The sequence below is a fragment of the Phacochoerus africanus genome, chromosome 1 (genome assembly GCF_016906955.1).
Source record: "Phacochoerus africanus isolate WHEZ1 chromosome 1, ROS_Pafr_v1, whole genome shotgun sequence".
Lineage (NCBI taxonomy): Eukaryota > Metazoa > Chordata > Mammalia > Artiodactyla > Suidae > Phacochoerus > Phacochoerus africanus.
Genome location: NC_062544.1, coordinates 175,757,862 through 175,782,274, shown reverse-complemented (window position 1 = coordinate 175,782,274; position 24,413 = coordinate 175,757,862). Strand labels below are relative to the sequence as shown.

Below are 24,413 nucleotides of genomic sequence, written 5' to 3'. Positions count from 1 at the left end.
CTAGGTCCAGCCCATGCTCCAGGGGAAGGGATTATGGGAGGGAATGAATAGCAAGAGGTAGGAACATTGTGGGTACTTTAGAGGCTGCCTACCATAGTGACCTTGGCCACTTAGTCTCAGAGCCTGCTTCTGCTCTCCTGTCCTCCAAGATTCTGGGAGTGATTCAATTTCCTCTTAATATTCCTTCTGTTTGCAAGTAAGATGCTTTATTGATACAAATGGTTTGCTGCTCTAGAAGCCCTTTTTAGGCCCCTGGGCCATGCCTTCTACTTCTGCTCTTTATTTACTTGTACTTTTTCTGACTATATATTGTGAAATGTCAGGAGAAAGTGGACATCACCCATAATAAAAAGGAGAAAATGACTCAACACCTATAATAGTGTTACCCAGAGATTCTTAGTTTTAATAAGTGACCATATTTTCAGCCAGAGTTTTTCCCTGAGTTTTTATATATCATTGAGATCATAGCATGTTTATAATTCTATAACTTGGGTTTCCTACCACTTTGGTATAGGAATTCTTCCTTGTCCAAAAGCCCCTGATTCCTCAAGTGTGTTGGTGAGTAGTTTGAGGGGCATGTGCCAGCTGGGCAGGTGTCTCACTGCCTTGTCTGTGAAGGTGGGCTTGATCAGTGGAGACTGCACAGCCCAGCATGAGGGAAGGGCATGTAGAACAAGTTACTGGAAGGACGTGGCAGGGGGTGATGCCTGTTATGATGAGTCAAATATTTTTGAACAGAATGTCTGGCCCCAAGTCTGGTCTGATTTTTATTTGTAAATATAGTATACCTATTTAATTGTATGTATGTATGTATGTATGTATTTGCTTTTTAGGTCAGCACCTGCGGCATATGGAGGTTCCCAGGCTAGGCGTCAAATCAGAGCTACAGCCGCTGGCCTATACCACAGCTCACAGCAACACTGGATACTTAACACACAGCGAGGCCAGGGATCAGCCAGGGATCGAACCTGCATCCTCATGAATCCTAATTGGGTTCATTAACCTCTGAGCCACGAAGGGAACTCCCCCTATTTAATTGTATTTAATTGGAAGTAATACAACTAACTTTTCTCGAAAGCCTCTTATTCCTTTGTTTTGCCCCTAATTCAGACTATCTGACTAGTCGGTCTCAATTAATGATCAGCAGAGGGATAGCATTTAGTTTCATTTTTCAGTTTTTAAATGCACACAGCATAAAACTTACCTACCATCTTAACCAATTATAAGTCCACAGTTCAGTAGTGTTACGTACATTCACATTGCCGTGTACAGTACTCTTTTTATCTTGCAAAACCGAAACTTCTTACTGATTAAACAACTCCCCATCTTTCCCACCACCCCCTTCTCCCAACCCCTGGAAACTGCTGTTTTACTTCCTGTCTCTGAATTTGGCTGCCGTGGGTTCCTCCTACGACTGGCTTATTCATTTAACCTAATATCGTCAAGGTTCATCCATGTTGTAGCATTAGTCAGATGTCCTTACTTTTTAAAGCTGAATAATATTTCATTGTGTGCATATATCACATTTTGTTTATCCATTCATCTGTTGACAGACACTGGCTCATTTCTGCCTTTTGTGAATTTTCATTTTTATTTTTTATGCTCTATTTATTTTTTAATTGAAGTTTAGTTGATTTCTAATTTATAATATTAGTTTCAGATGTATAACATCTAATTCAATATTTTTATAGATTATACTCAATTTAAAGTTATTATGAAATAATGGGTGTGTTTCCCTGTGCTATACAATATATCCTTATAGCTTCTTTATTTTACATATAGTAGTTTGTACCTCTTAAATCTCTACCCCTGTCTTGCTGAATTTTCATTTTTAAATTGAGTGTTTTGTTTCATTTCAGGGCAAGAAGTTGCCTTATCACCTTGGAGATGATGCAGAGGAAGGGGAAGTTTCTGATGAAGACAGTGCAGATGAAATTGAAGATGAATGCAAGTTCAAACTCCATTATGTAAGTTACATGCTTGGCCATAATTTTTACCTTCTGTGTGCTGCAGTAAAACTTGCTGCTGTGTTGGAATTTTCACAGATATGGTGGCTGCAGTGTAAAAAGATATTTATTGAAAATTACTTTGTGTGCAGGCACACAGATTCCCAAATGTTTATTGAGTGAATGAGTCAAGGATTCTTGTGTCTTAGAAGGAATGTTAGTGATTAACCCATCTGACCCTCTCTCCAGGAACAAGTTCCCTCCTATCACAACTTGGTCAAAATTCAAATTGCAGTTGGAAATGTTACTGTCTGATGAAATAAACTGGCTTTATCATTGTCTCCCTGCTTCCTGCTAGTGGATCCACCATGCTCCCTGCCAAGGCTGACTCACAGAACCCAACTGCATGTGGGTCTGCTTCTCTAGAATGCTCATCCTGTCCCTAAGAGAATGTACCTTGGACCAGAGGATTCCCAAGCTCTTCCAGACATGGGTCTCTCGGCTGAATCTTTAACTTGCCACATCTTAGATAAAATGGCTAAGAATAGTTTGTCACCTACGTGGTGCTTCAGACCCCTGTCCTAGATCTAGGAGCTCCAGTTGTGGAAAAGCACCATCTAGCCAGGTAATCCAATGGAAATGCAAATCTGGAGGAATGTAAGGCTTAAAGACCCCACCTCCACCCCCTTGCCACCACCGGGGGGCTAGGACTTACTGACCTCCTCCACTTTCTACAACTTACATGATTGCCAGGATCATATAATAATCTGAAAGAAACATCTGCTCAGGTTAATTTGTTGTAGGGTTTACCATTTCATTTCTACAGAAAAGCAGTGTTCCTCTAGATGTCAGGGCTATTGTGCTACCCTCTAAAAAAGAAATATTGTAAAAATCTTCTAATTTACATCATTGCCATGAATTCAGTGATTCATCATTAAAACAGTCTACTCTCTTCTAGATAATAGCAACTGTGATGGCTTCCTGTTTAAGGGAGCTGGTATTTTTTTTCAAAGAGGGCAAGAGCTTAGTGACAGCTGAAGCCTCTGTAGATAGTTTTTTCTTGACTTTAATGCATTTTAGAAGGGTTGATGTGTGAAGAAGATTCACCTTGAAGTGAAAAGGAAAAATTATCATCTGCATTATTATAGCCTTTTAATACTATAATATTATATTTAATTAAATGTTAAAATTAACTAAATATTTAATTTCAATTAAATACCACTAATAGGGCTATGGTTACAGAAAATTAATCTGAACAGATTCACATAAGTGAAAATAGTTAATATTTTAGTCTTTTTTGCTATGCCAGCTATTGCAATTTTTGTAATTAATTACTTGTGATTATAGTTGATTTCATTCTTTTTTAAAGCTTTATTTTATGAACCAGATTTTAGTCTCTGAATTTCATTATCTTTGCCTCTTGTTTCCCAAAATGCTCGGTTGCCAGCCTCAGAATAGTCTATCACTTGGAAGCAAAGAATAGAGTCTTGACTAAGTTTTGTGTTTAGGAAATGCAGTTTCTGGTGAAATCGAGTGGTAGAAATTTAGCTACTATCACAAGAGTCACGTAATGCTCTGAGTGAAACCCAAGTTATTCTAGTTCCTAACTCCACCCAGTAATGTAAATTTTCTTCTAATGTTAGTGAGCCTTCTAACTTTCTAAGTTAAACATCTATACTTATAAAAGAGTGAGACAAAAAAGAGTTAGCTGTAGTTTTATAGAAACAAATTAGTAACTTCACCTGTGAAAATACCCAACTGGGATCCCCTCAGTCTTCAGAGTCTCTTTGTTAATGTCTAGGTGCTAGACATACATACATTCAGGTAGTTTAGAACGTGATTCCATAAAGATAGACATGATCTTTCATTTGGGTTCTTCGATTTGGGCCTAAGTGAATGTGAAGAGCGTCTTACCTGTAACATTTTACAGGTGTCTCTTTGTTATACTTTAGGAGAGAAAATACATCAAGAAACCAACATTCTGGTGGAAATCTATGAGATTTTTTTACTCATTTTTTCCAATCTTTTTTTTTCTTTATTTTTGAGCTCTTCTGAGAAAAGGCAGTGCTGTATTTAGAAAGCCAAAACGTTACCCTGTAATCAGATAATTTCTAGTCCCGTTGTCAGCAGAGAGCTCAGATACCTTATCTGAGTATTAAATGTAAATTGCCTAATCTAAACCCAGTATCTGATCGTATTTCTGCAAGATAGGATGTACTGCGCATAGTTTGTATGAAACCAATAATTACCTTAGAGGAATTTAACCTCAGTTTTAAGTTAACAGAATGTGGTTAGATTTACAATTGCTATTACTACCATAAATATTAAAAATTTTAGCTTAGCATTCACAAACACTGGAATGCTAGCTCTCATGGGGCTTATGCAAGATTCATTTGCACATTTCAACCAAATTTTATTGAGAAACTCCTGTTGGAGATGCAGCCGACATGCTGTAGCTGTTGGGGTACATATCAATAAATAAAACAGACAAAAAGCTTTGCCTTCATGGAGTTTATACATTAATGGGAGAAGGGAGGATAGACAAGGACCAAAAAACAAGTAAGTAACATGTATCTTGTGTGCAGCAGTGACAAGTGCTAAAGAGAAAAAGGGAGGGAAGACGTGTAGATAGTGTGTGTGTGAAGGGTCTATTGACGTTTTCGATGGGATGGCCAGGAAAGGCCTCACAGAGAAGGTAACATGTCAGCGAAGACTTCAGAGAAGTGAAGTTAGCCATGCTGGTATCTAGGGAAGAACGTTTTGAGGTAGAGGGAGCAGCATGTGCAGAGGTCAGAAGCAGGATTTGTGGCTCACCCAGCATTACAAGCAGCATGAGAGGCGGGACCCTCGTACCAGTTTCTTGTTCTCTTAGTCTACTGTCTAAGCGACTCAAACCACACTGAAACTTTTGCTCTTTTAAACACTTTCTGTTATTGAATTAATTGAATCTTTTAAGCTTCTGCCTGGCTATTTTGTGGCTTCAGCCATAGAGAAAATCTGGCTCATAATGTATAAGCTATAGGTAAAGCCATTGTGTTCAGTGACCCAAGAATCACACAGCCCAAAGACTCAGGGACAATTTCTTTTCAACCACAGTATAGTAATCTAGCAGATTTGATTCAATGAGGCTAGCTCACCATTATTCATCTTTATAGGGTCCTCTCATGTCAGTGTGCCTTACAGACTTTCCACCCCCATATTTCAACCTCACTGATTACTTTCCTCTTCTGAGTTATTCAATTGTCTTTTTTTCTTGCTCTCTCTCTCTCTCTTATGAACACCCATTGCTCATCCCATGAACACCAAGCCTTCCAACAAGTTTAAATTAGCCCTAGTAGAGTAACACGTAACTACCCTGTGTTGTATTAATACCCTAAAACCATTATCCGCTCTGTGTGTATGTCTCACACTACTCATTTTAATAAGTTTCTTCCCTTTCTACTTCCTTAGCTGCAGATTGACCTTCTTTCCTAAACTCTTTGTTTTAAGATTTAAGCAATTTTAAGGCAGATTATGAATCTTGTTGGTTTAAGACTTGTCAGCACTTTTGGAAGGGGTGAGTTACATCGTGAGATTGTGAGGTCCTGTTACTCAGTAAACACCCATGTGCCAGGCATGCTGTTTGCTGTTGCATCTTGTGTTCAGGAGAGAAAGAGTGGAAGGTGAGCTGAAGATCCCAGTTGTTTTCTAGTTCATGATACCACTTCTGCCTCCTGCTGGGCCAGAGAGTAAAGGTAATGAACATTTAAGCTCTAACATATTATACATATGTTAGACCTTTATGTATATGTTTATATTTCAAAAGTATTGTCTTCTGAGAATTACTACTGCTGAGAAGTTTGGTAATCAGTCTTTCCTTTCTATTCTAGCTGTTCTGTAACTTTACCATTTTCTTTTTCTTTTTTACTTTTTTAGGGCCAAACCCGCAGCATATGAAGTTCCCAGGCTAGGGGTTGAATCGGAGCTACAACTACTGACCTATGCCACAGCCACAGAAACTTGGGATCTGAGCCACATCTGTGACCTACAACATATCTCACGGCAATGCCAGATTCTTAACCCACTGAGTGAGGCCAGGGAATGAACCCGAACCCTCATGGATCCTAGTCGGGTCATTAACCACTGAGCCATGAAGGGAACTCCCCCCAGCTATCCTTTTAATTTCAATGACTATACCCTTGACTTGAAAAAATTTTTACTGTTTTTTTTTTTTTTTTTTCATAGACATCTGTCCTTATTTTATTATTTGGCTTCTCAGTTTCTTGATCTTTTTATGGGGCAATTTCTTTATATCTTTGAGCATCTAAACATTCTTATTTTAAAGTGAAAAAGTGAATCTCCATTCCATGTGTTGATGTTTGTGGGACTCTGCCTTAGCATTAGTTTTCCACATGGGTTTTAGAATTTGGGGTTGAAGGTTCAATTTTGAATGGAATGTTTTTCCCTTCCATTCTCCTTCTTTCTGTATTCAACCTTCAAATCTAGTGGTTCGGAGGTTGCTTTCATTTGAGCCCTAAGCAGCACCCCTTGAGGTCCCCACCTACACACACAGCACACCTGTGCCCCAAGTTCCTACCTAACCAGACCTCCCATTGATTGGGAATTTTCTGTTGAAGATGTTACCCATCCAATCTCCAAGCCAACCAACATTTTGGTTGTCTTCTTACTTCTGCCTTTTTCGATATTAAATTTTGTATCTTCCACATAGTATTTTTTTTTAATGTTTCCTGCTTAAAGACGCCATTCCACCTTTGTTTACCACCTTGGTTCCATGTTGTGAGACCACAGCATGTGGATAATCTTCAGCTTCTATTGTAAGATATAAATTCTTGGCCATGTTTGCCCACTGTGAATATGGAGCTCAGGTACATTTGCGATCTGCAGTGATCTTGTTATTTTATTGTGGCCAAGATTATGACTTTTTTCTTTGTTAGTTCTTTTATCACTGGAGCAGAGGAAGACGCCCAAGCATGAATATACACAGTCGTTTATAAACCCGTATGTATATACAAATGTGCCTACCCAGACTTACATTCATTTTGGACTATATATATTTTTTTTAAGTATATGAAGATTGGTTGCTCTAATAATATTTTTAATTGTATGCTTAACAACTCTGAAGAAACATTACCTTCTGCTACTTTTCTGACATTGTACTCTTATATTTTTTATACCTGAGCTAAAAAAATCACCATTTAAATACCATTTTTTGAGCACCAGCACCAAGCTAAGGACTTTCTACATATAAGATTTCAGTTATCACACTAGTAGCAAATAATGAATAACAAACTTGACAAACTATTATGTCATGTGGTGTTTTGTTATTATTTTTTTGGATCAATGTGCAACAGCTTGATGTGAGATCTTAGTTCCCAAACTAGTGATCCAACCTGGGGTGCAGTGGTTAAAGCGCTGAATCTTAACTATTACACCATCAGGGAACCCCCTATGTCATGTGCTATTGACTTCATACAATGTGAATTCAGGGAAAAGAGAGCTGAGGTTGGGCTAGAACACCCAGAGTAGGTCAGGTGAAATACTGGGTGGGAGATTCGTCAAACACAAGCTTTGGAGCCAGACTGCCTAGGTCAGAGCCTGGCTCTGCCACCTGTTAATTGTATAATTCTGAAGAGTTTGCCAACCCTTCTATGCCTCAATTTCTTTATCCTCATCTTCTAAATGAACATCAAAATAATATGTCAAAATGCATTTGTGTCTGTGTCTTGGCCTGCCTGCCACCTTCATAAGTCACATTCATGCTTCCAGGAAGAATCTGTCCCTGTTGGCCCTAAACTGTGGTAGGCGTGTCCTCTTCTGGCTGACATTGACATCTGACCTGAAGAAGCAGGTCTACAGTCCTAGGGGATTCCCATGACCTTGTACAAGTGCATTGTAAGACAGACAACAAAATCTTGAGAATCCTGAAGTCCACCCATTTTTCTCAATATCTTCCTGGGGGTTTCTACTGGTTAATTAAAAGAGCTCTTAGTATTTGGGAGTTCCCGTTGTGGTTGACGAATCCAACTAGGAACCATGAGGTTGCGGGTTCCATCCCTGGCCTTGCTCAGTGGGTTAAGGATCTGGTGTTGCCGTGAGGTGTGGTGTAGGTCACAGATGTGGCTCGGATTCCCCATTGCTGTGGCTGTGGCGTAGGCCGGAGGCAACAGCTCCGACTAGACCCCTAGCCTGGGAACATGCATGTGCCGCAGGAGTGGCCCTAGAAAAAGGCAAAAAGACAAAAAAAAAACCCAAAAAACAAAAAAAACAAAAAACCCATTAGTATTTGAAAACATCTTGAGATAAACAGAAACAATACGGATACTGAATTCTGATTTTTACTGAGAACAACTGAACCAATATGCTCTCTAGTATAAGAATAAGCAATTTTGTTCACCTGAAACTAATATAAAATTGTAAATCAATTATACTTCAATTAAAAAAAAGTATGAGTTCTTCCAGTTGGAAAGGCGAATCACTCATCCTGACATAGTTGCCTTAATTTGACTTTTTATGTACTCAAGGAATGAAATCATTTAACTGAAGAAAAAAGAAAAATTATTATCATGAGGGCTAAGTTCTTTCATACACTGTAAAGAACTCAGAACAATGCCTGGCACATGATTTGTTCTTAATAAATGCTGGATACAGTCAGTAACAAGAATAGCAGCTGCAGCACTATTGTTATGTCCTGAGCTGGTCCTTGATTGAGGAAAAGAAGGTGTTTTAAGGGAGCTAAGGGGGCAGGCAGGAGATAGTAGAGGACAGGAGTAGATGACAGCCTTGGATTGGCAGAGAAGCAGTTGCTCTTCAGCCCATGACACTCAGGTGACCAGCTTGGAAAGCTCTAAGGCTCCCACAAAGGGCAGCTAATAATTATCCTTCCTGTCTGCAGACTCTAGCCCTGTGAGGGGTTGGGGGCTGAGATATTTTGGGATGGTAAGATATTCCAGTGTTTTGTTTTGTTTTTAAGGTGAAGGTCCTTAACTTTGTCTACACAGTGGAATGACAGGGGAGCTTTCAAAAATCCCAGTGCATAGGTCCAAGCCCAGAGATTCCTATGTAATTGGTTTAGGGTGTAGTCTGGGGTTTTGCAGCATCCCACTCCTCAGGTGATTCTAGTGTGTAGTAGAGATAGAGCACCACTGCTTGAGAGTCCCTCTTTAAGGGGCAGCCCCTCCACCCCACTGCCTCCCCTTTCCTGCTGCTTCCCAGCCTGGGGTGGTCAGCCCTCTGTCTTTCTAGTGATCCTTTTATTTTATGCTGGAGATGAAACAAGTGTATGTTCAGTGTTTGATTTATTTCTGTGTGGTCGATATTCCTGGATCATACTTATTTCACAGAAATGGGAATTAGGAACCCTGATTGCTTCTCAGGTGGAAAGTACTCCTGTCCAAATTGAAGGGCTGCCCTCCCCTCCCCCCACTCCAGCTGCAACCTCCACCCTCTCCCGCTGGCTCGCTGGCTCGGGGGAACAAAAGATCATGATGCATATGGCTTTCAGCTGTGGTCTGCAGCTGCCTGGTGGCTGACAGGTTGTGAGGTCAGGTGTCCATCTCAGCTTTCTTTTTATTAAGTGTTATTGTGTTCCAGGGCCAAATGATAATATATTAGTGAAAACTCAGCCACATATTTATTCTCATGCTGTATTTCACAGGGAAGAAAAAGATCAACAGACAGAAATATCATTCCTTCAGCAACTCCCAGTGTTGAGAGGATGTGAAGTGAATAATTATAGTCTTTGTATCATGCATTCATTATTTCACCAGCACCAGTCAGCCTGCCTTTGTATTTTAATCCTTGTTTTGCTGATGGGGAAAGTGTCTGGACATAACTGCTACAGTTCACATCCTCGCTATCTCCTGCTTCTCACGCAACCCTGAGTCAGGAAAAGAAACTGATGCTTCTTTGGGGCATTTGTGTGACACGGGTACACTAGGGACTCTTCCACACTTTCTCCTTTGGACTTGCGAGCGCACATGCTTCCTGCAGGCTCTGGATCACCTGATAAAATGTGTTGGGAGTTCCAGACCTGAACTTCCTTTCTTGGATTCTCCTCTGATCTTAAGTCATTTCTACTCTTTTTTCATAGAGATATTGTGGTGAGGTATTTCCCAGGTGTCATATAGGACTAATGGTTGTTTACAATATGAGCCTGCTCATGATCAGTTTGGCTCAAGAATTTTTCTTTTCTTTTTTCTTTCTTCTTCCTTTTTTTTTGGTTTTGTTTTGCTTTTTAGGGCTGCATTCACAGCATATGGAAGTTCCCAGACCAGGGATCGAATCAGAGCTGTAGCTGCTGGTCTACACCACAGCCACAGCAACACCAGATCTGAGTCACATCTGTTACCTACACCAAAGCTCATGGCAATGCCGGGTCCTTGACCCACTGAGCAAGGCTAGGAATCGAACCCACATCCTCATGGATACTTGTGAGGTTCGTTTCTGCTGCGCCACAAAGGGAACTCCAAGAATTTCTTTTTCTATGACAGTATAAAAGGGATGGTCACAGCACTGGATGGTGAAATAGACACAGAATTTTGAATTGGAAGTCTTGGGTCCCAGTTCAGCCACTGCTTAGGCTTGTGTGTTTGGACAAGTTGTTGAATCTTTCTACTTCTGAGTAAAATTTGGCTTCATTATGAGTAAAATTGGCTAGTCCTATGCTTCCCTAAAAGGTGTTGGGGACTCAAATGAAGCATTGTTATGTAGCAGTGCTCTTGGGCTTCAGCACAGCCTTTTCTGTTTCCCTGTGATCTTTTCCTCATGTTCATGTAGTTTCTAGTTCTCACTGATGCTATTTTCTCCAGGCTTTTGCTCATATTGGAATGCTGTCACCCTCCTCTTTGCCAGATTATCAACTTTTTTTTTTTGGCCACACTAGTGGAATGTGGGAGTTCCCGGGCCAGGGACTGAACTTGCACCATAGCAGTGCTAATGCCGGATCCTTAACCTGCTGAGCTACTAGAGAACTCCAGTTTATCAATTCTTATTCATTGTAGTGTGTTGATTTGTGGCCACCGAAGGATAGATCCAACTCCTACCTTCTAGTACCTTATTTGGAAAAAGAGACTTGGTAGATGTAATTAAGTTAGGAATCTTGAGATGAGATCATTCTGGATTTACTGGGTGAGCCTTAAAAAAATCCAATGACAAGTGGCCTTTTTTTTTTCCCCTCAGGATTAGCTTGCCCTTTATTAACATTAGAATTAGGGATACATAGGAGGCGGTTATGTGGAGACAGAGGCAGAGCCTAGACTTCTGCTGCCACAAGCCAAGGAATGCTTGGCACCACCATGAATTAGAAGAAGCAAGGAAGAATTTTCTCCTTCAAGCCTTTGAGAGGGAGTGTAGCCTTGCAGATGACCTGATTTCATACATCTGGCCTCTAGAATTGTGGGAAAATAAATCTCTCTTGATTATAAACTATTAGGTTTGTGGTAGTTTGTTACAGCAGCCACAGGAACCTAATACACCCATGTTTAAAGGCTTGGCTCAAATGTGCACTGCTCCTTGAAGTCTCTCCTGCATTCCCAAGGCCAGACAAGGTGCCCCTCCTCTGTGTACCCCTCTGTCACCCTATTACACCTGTTGTGTAACTGTTCACCGATGTGTCTGTCTTCTCTGTGACACGGAGTGTTCTGTGACAGTGGCATAGCAGCTCAATACACGCTTATTTTATGGAAAATACCCTCAAACTCTCACTCTTATTAAATCCCCCACTAGTACATTGGCCTGGGCTCTTAGTGCCCATAGCGGGAGCCAGTGTGCCTGGCTTTTCATCTGTAGGTACCTTTCCTCTTTCTGCGCACCCTGTCAGGTTAATATCATTTCTAAAATATGACTCAGACCCTTGTCTAGCCAGAGACTCTCAGAACCCCTGTTGTGCTGGTCATTTGTGCTCTTGCAGGCAGCTGTGCAGACCACAATAGGATATTTGGGGACATAGCATTCTTAGCCTAATGGGGTGTTTGCTCCTTATGTCAAGGGCAAGCTCTTTTCCACCTTCACATCTCCTCAGGACCCGAGGGCCTTTATTAAGGTGGAGTGCCTCACTCGTGGGATATAGTAAAGATATTCATACTGTGATATTAATACAGGGAAATTCAATAACCTAACCTGATGTAGCCCCCTTTTTTTTTCACAAATTTCTTTTTATATTGCTTGTGAAAATGAATTACTGAAAAACGGCCCATTCTGCAGTTTAATGGCAATTTAGTAACAAATTTGCAAGTGAAAAAATGGACCTTAAACTTTGGATGAGGACTAGGAGAATCATTCTGGTGGAGGAGTGCCCCTTCCTTGCTTTTGGGTGGGTTGGTCTTTGGCAAATGGCTAAACAATTTACAGAAATGTGTTGGACAATGGGAGAGGTGAAGTTGTTAACAGACGTAGTGAGCAGAGCCTGGGCCATTGATTTCAGGTAGAACAAGGTGGCCAAAAGACTATGCTAAATGAGACTTCTAGGAAATCTGTGTCCCTTGGTCACCTAAAAATTGCAGAAGTTGCATAAGTCATCATCTGGACCCAGACAGAGCTTTGTTATCCAAAATATTTGAAATTAGTTGTGATCCTAAAGTAACCTTGATCAACTTATTTAACTTCCCTAAACATTAGATTCTGCATCTCTGAAGACTTATATAAGGTTGCTGAAAGTTGAATGTGGTCCCAGTAATCATGATTGTATGGTACTGGTGAAGGGATGTGGGGAGAAGGACAAAAATGGTTCAGTAAGCTTATCTTCTTACAGGTAATTGAGAGAGAAATTATAGAAGAAATATTGGCTTGAGTGAAGGGTGCGCTGTAAGTGATTCTGTGTTTCTTAAGGGAATTATTTCCATTGCTTAATTCTTTGCAGAATAATGGGACCACTGAGCATCAGGTGGAGTCTTTCATAAGGAAAAAACTGGAGTCACTGTTAAAAGAATCTCAAATTCGAGACAAGGAAGATCCTGATAGTTTCACAGTGAGGGCACTACTGAAGGCCACGCATGAAGGCTTAAATGCACACCTGAAGCAGGTATACAATTCCCTCTTGTATTTGTCCTTCAGCAGGAAAAAGAAAGCACGTCATACTTTATTTCTGATCATTTGTCATTTGTGGAATGCTCTTTCACTTTCTTCCATTTCTATCCTCATATTGCTGGAGAAATGAAAATTGCCTATTGCAAAGTGATGTGAGAAATAGCAGATTAAAGTGGATGAATGGGGATGGAAATGACTCATGCACTGGTTCACCGGGCCCCTCAGGACAAAGCCTATGCCCCTGCATTCGCCTTTCCCATGTGTACCCAGATGAGGGTGGCTCATTCAGGTGGCCTCCATGCCCTGTTGATCACCCCTCCTGAATGTGTCTATCTGTTCACTTCTCCATGGCTGTGTCCTAATTCAAGCCAAAGTTAACTCTCACCTAGACTTCTCCTGCCCTCTTTTTTTTTTTTTTTTTTTTTTAGGCCTGCACCCGAGGCTTATGGAAGTTCCCAGGCTAGGGGTCGAATCAGAGCTTCAGCTGCCGGCCTACACCACTACACTACAGCAATGCTGGGTCTGAGCAGCATCTGCAACCTACACCACAGCTCACGGCAATGCAGGATCCTTAATCCACTGAGCAAGGCCAGGGATCAAACTGCATCCTCATGGATACTAGTTGGGTTCATTACCGCTGAGCCACAGCAGGAATTAAATCTGTACTTTCAAATGAAATGCAATGGGAGAATTTAAGGAAATTCTGATTAACAGTAGACAGTACTTTGGATATGTGTCTTACCCATTTACTTACTTGTCCTCTTTCAATCCAACCTTCACTTTGAAATCAGCTTGATGTTTTAAACATGCAAATCTGATCATGTCACTCCATTGTTCAAAATTTTTCAGTGGCTTCCCATTATGCTTGGGGTAATTTACAGACTCTTAAACTAGGCCTTCAAGGACCTACTTAATTGCTTCCTTGCTAACCTCTCCTGTCTCATCTCCCCATCGTCCCTATCACACCACCACACACAATTGTCATGCTAGCCACAGCTGTCTAAATGTCATGGTCTTCCTCACATTCTGTTTCCTCTGCCTGGAACACTCATTTCTATATCTCCTCTAGCTAACTTCTACTTAAATTTCAGCATCAGTGTGGTGTTCTAAATGAGTGCTGCCTTGACCCCTGTATTAGGTTAGCTATCACCTTTATATTATCGATGGTAACCTGTTATATCTTCTTTTTTATGAAAAATTTTTTTTAATTAAATTTTTTTTTTTTTTTTTTTTTACAAATTTGTAGTTATTTGTTCAATATCTGTCCTCTCAACTGGTCTGTAGAGTCCATGAAGACGGGAACCATGCCAGTCTTTATTACCATTATTATTCTGACTCGTATAGTGCTTGGGACTTGTATGACCTTCATGTATAGTTGTTGAATGAATGAATGATTTGGTCTCTGGTTGAGATTTTTATTCTGCTTTCTAATAAAAATATCACAAATGGGCCAGGAAGAAGGGGTCATTTGTTTATTGATGCTATCATTGCAGGACATTGAGGGCATTTATTCTGGCCCAGAGCGGATCCATGTGGTCACTGGCTTAACAGCCCTCCTTGCTATTGCCACCTGTCCTCAGAACTCAGAGCTCCCCAGGCAAAGGGAAGGTCATATGTGGTGGTGACCACCCTTGGATCTGAGGGACCAGCTTTGGCGGTTACTTTCTAAACCCTATACAAGTTCAGCCTTTCAATCACCGGACTGTTTCTCATGTCTGTTTAGTTTCCAAATAGAGAAAACCTAATTCAAAATAGCTTAAATATTGAGGAAAGATGTTGGGTTAGGTAAGCAGCAAGTTCATTTGCAGTGTGGCCTTCAAGGTGGGCTTAATTCAGAGGCTCAGCAGGGTCACAAAAGATCTGTCTCTGTTTACCTACCACGTGCTTAGCATCATCCCATGTCTGGTTCCCCCTGTCTTGGTGGTTTCAGGGTGACTGCTAATGGGCCCCTGAGCTATGTGTTTCTTGGTTCAAGTCCAGAGAGAGTGAGACAGTGTATGTGCATCATGCCAGCAAACCAGAGGTGGTGCTGAGCTTTGACGGGGCACTTAGCTCACGTGTCCACCCCTGAGCCGATCTCTGTGGCCTCGGTTATATGTCCTTCTTGGAACAGCATTTTGGCAAGGGTATAGGATAATATTGACTTGCTGATGCCTATGAGAACTTACCCTTGGAACTGACTTGAAGGTTAGCCTCTCTGAAATAGCACGCCAGAGGGGTGGAATGGAATGTTGGCGAGACAACCAAAATGTCAATTATGGCATTATTGCCCTTACAGTTTATCATACAATTTTGAATTTTCATAACATTTCTAAATCTTCTGCCTTCCTCCCTGCCCCTCCAGCCTCTTATTTCCAACCACACAAATACCAGTGAAATTACACTCCATTAGCCCAGCTTGATTTCTGCTTCTTGTCCCTGGTGAATTGGCTAGTCTGGGCCAATCAATTCCCAGTAAGTTTTTGGAGCAGTCTTTGCTCCAGCCCAGATCATTCCAATTGGAAAGGCAACAGCAGGTCTTGGAAAATTTTGAAGAAACAAAACAATTCTATCTTTCTTTTTATGGAAAAGATCCTGGTGATAATTTTCCCTCAGGTAAGATGGCAAGGGACCTCAAATTTCGGAGACGTAGTAGGACAAAACCCATCCTCCTTTTTCTTATTTTTTCACTCCCCTTAAATCTCAGTGACTACAATAGTGCATTAGATTTAGACACTCAGATCCAAGGTTACCACCGTATTATTAGAAGTAAATGGATCCTCAACTTTAAGAAACTGAACTATTAAATGTTATGGTTTTTAACCCTGCTGTTGTGTTAGTTTTTAAAATAAAATATGGTTTTGGTTCAGTGGGCAAGCAAAGACAAGTTACTGTTGAGACAAGTCCATCTGTGTCAGATACACATGTGAGTGTGGAGCCAAGGCTGAGGATATGGGTTCAGGAAAGCACATCACTCCAGCTCCCTCCTTCTTGGATGGTTGCTCAGCAGTGCAGTACTGGGTTCTGCTTGTGCCATTTTCCCCCCAGAGATCCTTGAAGTAAAACAAGAGTGAAATTCTCATCCTTCATGCTGGAAGAACTTAATAAACAAGAAGGGTGCCTGCCTTCTTTAGAGTTCTTGAATTCACGCCTTTCTTTATACCCAGCTGTGGCTGCCTGGGTGGCCTTAATTATTCCCTAAATGGACCTTCCCATCTCTTCCACTGTCCCGCTCCCTCCAGTCTCTCACTTATAATACTCCCATAGTGATATTTCAGAACTGCACATCTGATCATGTCATTCTATTTTAAACCATTCAAAGGCTCTTTGTAGTTTGGAGGATGAAGTTCAGATTGCAAGCCATAGCCCCAAAGATCCTTTTTCTATGATCCGACCCTGACCTTGACTCATCCACTAATGCACATGTGTATAGTACAACTCCCTTCTGCCCTTCCTTCCTTCCTTGTCTTTTTAGGGCCTCATCTGAGGCATATGGAGGTTTTCGGGCTAGGGGTCCAATTGGAGCTGTAGCCTCCAGCCTATGCCATGCCACAGCAATGCCAGATCCGAGCCAGGTCTGCGACCTACACCACAGCTCATGGCAACACCAGATCCTTAACCCACCAAGCGAGGCTGGGGATTGAACCCACATCCTCATGGATGCTAGTCAGATTCGTTAACTGCTGAGCCATGATGGTAACTCCCGCTTCTGCTTTTTCTTTGTTTCTTGGAAAGTACTACCTTCTTAGCACTTGGCCTTTGTGGTTTTTCTTTCCTTGGCCAGGGCATACTTCGTCTTCTTCACCTCACATAGATGATGATGTCTGCCTGTCTTCTGGCTTATGCTTTTGTAATGTGTCCCCTTAAAAGTCCTCTTTGATCCTCTCGTCTAGGTAGATGGCCTTCCTGTGCCTCCAGACAGTGCCCCAAAACTTCCCCATCATAGTTATACACAGTTATAGTTAAATTTCTCCATCTTATTATACTGTCTTGCGATTAATTGTCTCCAAGTAACATTGCAAGCCCATGGAGGACAGAGTCTGCATCTCTCTTGCTTGTTGTCTCCGTTGTATTCATGTCATGTTCTAGCACAAAGTCTGATCCATGAATTCAGTGAAAGATGTGGGGCTGGTGCTCAAGGAGAGGTCAGGTTGAGGAGAGGTATTTGTGTATATTCCTCTTGTACATAAAGAATGAAGGTAGAGTGGGAGAAAGGGAGCAAGCCAGGGACGAGATGTATAACTCCACAAAATCCCTATGTTGTCACTAACTAGTTGTGTAACTTCAGGCATATTATCTAACTTCATTATATTTTGGTTTTTCTTATCTGCAAAACTGGGATTTTAATTATACTTATCTCCAGGGATGGTTACATATATTAGGTGAGAATGTATGTAATGCACTTAGTATAATCCTTGGGAAAAGCAGGTGCCTATTAAAGAAGATGACTTTATACGTTAACTTGCCTGGGACAGCCCCACTTATACGTATTGTCCCAGAGTAGTTAATTATTAGAAGTGCCCCATTTCACTCTAAAGAGTCCTGTTTTAGGCAATAGGTGACATGGTCTCCCTACCAATAGATGAGCTCCTATAGAACTAGAAAGGAACTCAGAGGTTAATTGATCCATTCCTCCCCACTTCACAGATGAGAAGACTGAGGTCAGGAGAACCTGTGGCTACTTGATGGCAGAACTGGGTCTCTTAGCTTGGAGAACAGTGTTATTTCTATGACCACATCTGATTGCTTTATTAATTCCAGGGTTTTTGAATAGTTAATGATCAACTTTAATTGATCTTCAAAGGTAGTCAAAACATATAAACTATTCCACTAAAATTACCCTGTAAACCTGCTCCCCTCCCTCCTCTGGTGTTTTCTGAACTGCCTCTTTCCCCAACCCTGTTCTCACTCCTCTCCGTCCCCATCCCAAATTGATCAGTCTCTATGGATAATATGTAAATTCTCTCCCTGACCTTTTGATTTTGAGTGGTTTTGCTCACCCATACATATTCCATTTACAAGATTATCTTTGTTCAGCTGAAAGTCCTGGGGGTGGGGGGCTGTTGGTCTGTCCTTATATCCTGTAATTCACAGTGAGTTCACCTAATATGTGTTTTTAGGGATAACAATTTTATAAGAGTCTAAACCTTTTAGCAGTGTGGCCTTTCTGTCCCCTAAAGTAAAGAGATCTCCAGCCTGGAAAATTAATTCATATGAGGATTTCAGAGGCTACAATCTGTTTCTTGTGTTCACCACAGAGGGAATGATTTTAGTGAACAGATAAGCTTTGTTGTGGTTTACTTTAAGGAAAATAGGGAGTTTCCATCGTGGCTTAGCGGTAACGAACCCGACTAGTAACCATGGGGATGTGGGTTTGATCCCTGGCCTCGCTCAATGGGTTAAGGATCCAGCGTTGCTTTGGTGTAGTTCACAGACATGACTCGGATTTGGCATTGCTGTGGCTCTGGCGTAGGCCTGCAGCTATAGCTCTGATGTGACCCCTAGCCTGGAAATTTCCATATGCTGCAGGTGCACCCCCAAAAAGAAAGAAAAAAAAAGAAGAAAAACAGTCTTATTAGATATACTTGTATTTTATTTATTATTAATGTTTCCACATTCCAAATAGCAACCTTCAATTAATGTGAATCATTTTTTATTCAACCAAATTGGCTCTTAACGACTGTTTGTTATTTTTCCAAATGAAATCTACTTTTAACTAAAGATGATTTATGCCCCCTCAGGGCATTCAGAATAATGCATCCTGTGCTGTGGAGAGCCTTGTGAACAGGCACCGGGAGGCCTGCGCACCTGGGCATCAGTGAGAAGCCCGGAACCCCAGCTTTGGGATGCTATTGGCAGTTGCCATCCTCTGGTGGTGCCCAGGCTTCTCTGTCAGTGTCCCCGCTCCCCCTCCCCCAAGGCAGACACAGCCACCTTCAGGAACATGGCCGGTAGAGCAGGAAGAAAGGGGCAGGATGTGCTTGCTGCTCACCTAGAGACAGAAGAAGAGATGCAATGCCATTCTACCGGAATTAAGGAAAAAACAAAAGCGAAGAAGAAAAAATAGTCATATTATGCTTTATTTACTTAGCATCCAGATGTGAAGGAAAGTGGAAAGAAAGCACACGGACGATCCCTCATGACCAACTTTGGAAGACATAAGGTATGAATTAAGAGTTATAAATATGCATATTTCAATTGATTGAAAGTGCCTGGAAGGTAACAGGAGAATTTATCATCATGACCTTGGACTAACTGAAAGTTTCTTACACAGGACCCCAGAAAAGGAAAACACTCATAATTAAACTACTCTAAAACTTAAGAATGTCTGTTCATTAAAAGCATCAAGAGCACATAGCATACTGGAAAAGAATATTTTCAATACACATATGCCACATAGGACTTGTATCCTGAATATATAAAGAATTTCTCCAAATCAATAAAGATAGTCACCCTAATTTTTTTTTTTAAATGGGCAAAAGACTTAAATGCACTTCACAGGGGAAGATATCCAAGTGACTAATATGGAAAAGGTGCTCACCCTTACCAGTCCTTTGGGGATTGCAAACTAAAATGACGATGAGATTCCATATACACCCACCATAACAGCAAATGTAAAGAGATGGACAACATCAAGTGTGAGGAAGGATGTTGGGCAGGTCGATCTCTCATAAACTGCTCATTCGAATCTGCATTTGTGCATCTACTTCCGCACACTGTTTCCCCATATCTACTAAAGCTGCTGAATGAACCAGGTCTTATCAGTTCCATTGTGGTTATGAGTCCTGACACTGAAACAATGATATTTATAGTGACATTATTCCTAGTAGCACTAACAGGAAACAGTTCAACCACCTATCAGTAATAGAATGAATAAAAATTGTGGTGTATTCACATGAGGGCATATTTATCAACAAGGAGAATGACAAAATTACAACTTCCTGCAGTATGTTCTTTATAAACATATCATTGAGCAAAAGAATCCAGATCTAAGAGAGTAGAGTACATGCAGTTTGATTCCTTTTATATGAAGTTCAAAAATGGCAAAATAAAAACAAAAACAAAAAACCTATGGGGTAAAATTCAGGATGGTAGCTACCTTCAGGGAGAAGGTGATGACCAAAAAGGGGACTCCGAAGGCAGATGATATTCCATTTCCTCACTTGGGTGCTTTCACTCTGTGGGAAGTCATCATGTTGTACTCTTCTGATTCTTGTACTTTTCTAAATGTGTGTGATACTTAAATTAAAAAGTAAAATATGTTAACTAAGAAATCAATTATTGGGTGATGAACTTTATGCATAAGGTTTCTCCAAGGCCATCTTTTATACTTCAAGGCATGGTGTATCAATATTTCCTGCCCCATCAATAGGATAACTTATTAAAAGTTTGGACAAAATAGTCATAATAAACTGAAAACAACTAAAGTATTCTCCCATAAAGGCTGCTATGTAAATCGTGATTCATTCACACGATGGACAATTATGTAGTTGTTCAAAGATGATCACCCTGAAGAGCTCAACATGAAAAACATTAAATAAAAAAGTAAGATGAAAAATTGATTATATGGTATATTATCCATGATGGGATGTGTCAAAACTGTATGTAAGGAAAATATATCATCATTTCTCCAATTATCTATCATTGGTACTTCATTACTTAGTCCTATTTTTTGCATGTTATATTTTAAAATGAACCTAAAAGAGATTTATTGTTGTAACACCTTAAATTGCTCACTGTTGGTGGAATTGAAGAATATTTCATTTCTTGATTACAACTACTCATTTAAATTAAAACTGTTTTCCAAAGTAAACCTTTTAGAGAGTTTTTAAGCTACTATAGAATTAGGATTTATTATGTCTCAAGTGATAAGAATGAATGTCCACAAGACTAGATTATTATTTTAATAGATACTAGTAGTATTTAAAATTGGTTGTTAATATTATGTGGCTTCCAGAATGACTTTCCATGTCTTCTTATTTAATCATCACAAAACTAATAATCCTTTTGAATAAATGTTTTTGTCCTGCCCTTAAAAAAATCACAATTGGTTATAATTTCCTTTTATAACTTTTTTTAAAGTTTTTGGTTGCAACCTTGGTATGCAGAAGTTCCCAGGCCACGGATCGGACCTGTGACACCACAGTGATCCAAGCCACTGCAGTAACCCCATGTGCCACAAGGGGACTCCAAAAAGAAAAAAAATATATCACAACTGGAAGCCTGGAAGGTTAGTCAATTTATCTGCTTGTTAAGAGGCCCATCTGGAGCATGAAATCATAAGGTGCTTGGGTTCCTATATCATGTACATTGAGATTCTCAAGGCATAAATAAGATCTGAAAAGGTTCCAGACTAAATTGGTACCTGGCTCTCAGTGCCCTAGAGTTGAGTGTGTTTATGCCAACCATATAGCTTGATTTTTTATTTTCTGGGAATGAGAAAATCTAGAAGGTCTTAGAGTTCTATGGTAATGTGTGGATGGAGTCCCTTTCCTTTTCTAAGCTACGTTCCTCTGATGTCCAGGGTACTCTGCCTGAAAGTCTTAGTTTGGAGAGGTTGTGTTTTTGGTGACAAGGTTTTCTGCAGTTACTAGGGTCCCTCAGCTTTGTTTGTATTGTTGAGGTATGAGTTCGCAAGTATTGGAGTTATCTCCAATGTGGTGGAGATGAAACTGCATCATTCCTAAGGGGTTTTCTGTCTAACAGCTAATCTGTCCAAAGGCACCAGATTAGTGCTATGATCTTTCAGCCTGAATCATAGGTAACAATTTTCACTGTGTTCTAGAAATTAAAAAGAATAAAAAGTTTGGTAGAACAGTTTGATTTAGGTGGGTTTTTGAGCACATACTAAAGAAAAGCAGGAATGGTAGTTATTCATTTTAAAAATTACTACTTTTTAAAAATCAAATCTGCCTTTTATAAGCAAGTCAATAGGAATAGTGAGGTTCCCATATAAGAGGATACTTTATCCCTTATAATCACTTAAGTGGATATTACCACTTTGACCCTACTCCTCATAGAGAACTTTAGTGCATGACATGAACTTTATGTGGCTTAGAAGTTGGTTTTAAAGCATGAAGGCCTTAGTTTTGCCTTAGTATCTTAAGGTGAATTTTGGCCATAAACATGCTTGTTATTAATGGTGAGGCGAGCTGCAATATTTGGTCAGTTTTTTCCCCTCCAAGTTACTGTCCCTGTGTATGCATGTATTTTAAAAGCCCATTTCATTCTCTGTATGTTGTAGATTTACCTAATGCAGTGAGTCTTTGTTAAGTTTACTTTGATTTTTCTAGCAGAAAACAACAAAATCACGGTCTAAGTCTTACAGTACTGATGACGAAGAGGACACACAGCAGAATCCTGGAAAGGAGATCGGCCAGCTGTACCGGTAAGAAAGCGCTCCACATTTCTCACTCAGACTCCCAGGGACTCTCCAGCCCTATCAGTCTGTCTCTTTGGGGTGTATGAGTCTAGAAAATCAGATCCCAAGGTAAAGAGCTCAGTACAGTGGGACACGTGAAGATCAATTGGATATGAGATGATAATACATATAGGGGAATTGCATTGCCTGGTGCAATGAGCGTTTAATAAATGCTGGCTGTGGCAGTTGTCAGGTCAAAATTGTCTTCAGAGAAGAGAGAGAGGTCACGTGAACTAGTACAGAGGCACTGTCATAGGAGACCGAAGGAGAAGATAGATGATGAGCACATGAGAAGAGCCAGGGATCTGAAATCAGCCAGATTTCAAACTCTTGTTCCTCCAACTTTAACATGGGGCAAATTAGGCTTGTCATGTGTATTTGTTTCTTAGGGTCATTGAAAGGATTAAAGGAATGAAATGTACTTAGCCTGATGATCCCTACCCCTATTAAGTGCTCAAAAATATTAGCTGCTCTTTTCTTTATTATTGCCAGTAGAATTTGGGACGAGTAAAATGACCGTAATTTTATTTTATTTTATTTTTACTTATTTTATTTATTTTTATTTTTTTATTTTATTTTTTGTCTTTTTAGGGCTGCATCCATGGCATATGGAGGTTCCCAGGCTAGGGGTCTAATTGGAGCTGTTGCTGCCGGCCTACGCCAACGACACAGCAACGCCAGATCCAAGCCGTGTCTGCAAACTACATTACAGCTCACGGCCACACCAAATCCTTAACCCATTGAGCAAGGTCAGGGATCGAATCTGCAACTTCATGGTTCCTAGTCCGATTCATTTCCGCCAAGACGGGAACTCCAATGACGGTAATTTTGGAGCTTGAATTGTGATACATGATTTGATGCAGGATTTTCTGACAGATTATGTACACAGTGAGTCTCACAAAGGAATGTAAATTATATCATTCATAGATAGGCATACAAACATGTGCACATGTACACACCCACACACACTTCTGTGACTTTCTTGAAAAACTAAAATGTTTTTTTTGAAGCATAGAGATTCTGCAAGAATGAATCACATTTAGATTTCAGTTAAGTTCAATATTTGAGCTTCACTTCAACAAAATGTCCATCCATGAAATAGTAACTAATTAGTAAGGGCAAAGGAGATATATAGGGTCCTTACCTTTAGGGTATAAAAAATTCAGTATGTAGTTACATTATAGGATATAAGAGAAACAGAATCACCTTCCAGGAGACCTCTTCTGTGAATGTTCTCAAGGATGAAATTTGAGAAAGGCTCAACTCTGAATCATATAGCCAGGGAAGGTATCACATGAAATCATGTTGCATCATGCTCTGAAGTCAGTTAGAGATTTGCCCATAATAGAAGGCCCAAGCATCTATGATGGTGTCCTTTTGGGACCTCAAAAAACTAATTCAATCTTAATGATTAAAAAGACTTTATGCAGAAGTTCTCTGTATTATGGATGTCTTGGGAGTTTTACTTATAATTTCTAGGTGTGACTTTCCTCACACTGATTTATAATCATTTGCCATCAAAAAACCATGTATTCACCAATGGCTATAGAATTTCTTAATTAAATATTAAAAGTGGAGCATGGATTCTTTCTTATTAATTTTTTAATAAGATTTTTATTTTTTCTATTACAATTAATTTACAATGTTCTATCAATTTCCGTTGTATAGCAAAGTGACTCAGAACATATATATATGTATGTTCTTTTTCTCACATTATCCTCCATCATACACCATCACAAGTGACTAGATATGGTTCCCTGTGCTATACAGCAGAATCTCATTGCTTATCCACTCTAAGTACAATAGTTTTTATCTACTAACACCAAACTCCCAGTCTGTCCCACTCCTTCCCTCTCCCCCTTGACAACCACAAGCCTCCTCTCCAAGTCCATGAGGTTATTTCTTTTTTGTAGATAGATTCATTTGTGCCATATATAGATTCCAAATATGTGATATCATATGGTATTTGTCCTTCTCTTTCTGACTTATTTCACTTAGTATAAGAGTCTCTAGTTCTATCCGTGTTGCTGCAGATGGCATTATTT

General features: G+C 40.1%; 1 protein-coding gene across 2 annotated transcripts in view; it reads left to right on the top strand.

The window, feature by feature from the left end:
- PLCH1 (phospholipase C eta 1) overlaps positions 1-24,413 on the top strand; it is a 235,674-nt gene that overhangs the window by 189,305 nt on the left and 21,956 nt on the right. Inside the window, exons 11-14 of one of the 2 annotated variants that reach the window (XM_047785222.1) lie at positions 1,860-1,967; positions 12,802-12,963; positions 19,039-19,110; positions 22,244-22,335. In XM_047785222.1, coding sequence (XP_047641178.1) covers positions 1,860-1,967; positions 12,802-12,963; positions 19,039-19,110; positions 22,244-22,335 — 434 coding nt within the window. Of the gene's footprint in view, positions 1-1,859; positions 1,968-12,801; positions 12,964-19,038; positions 19,111-22,240; positions 22,336-24,413 lie in introns of both variants that reach the window. The other variant, XM_047785216.1, reaches the window with a different exon arrangement.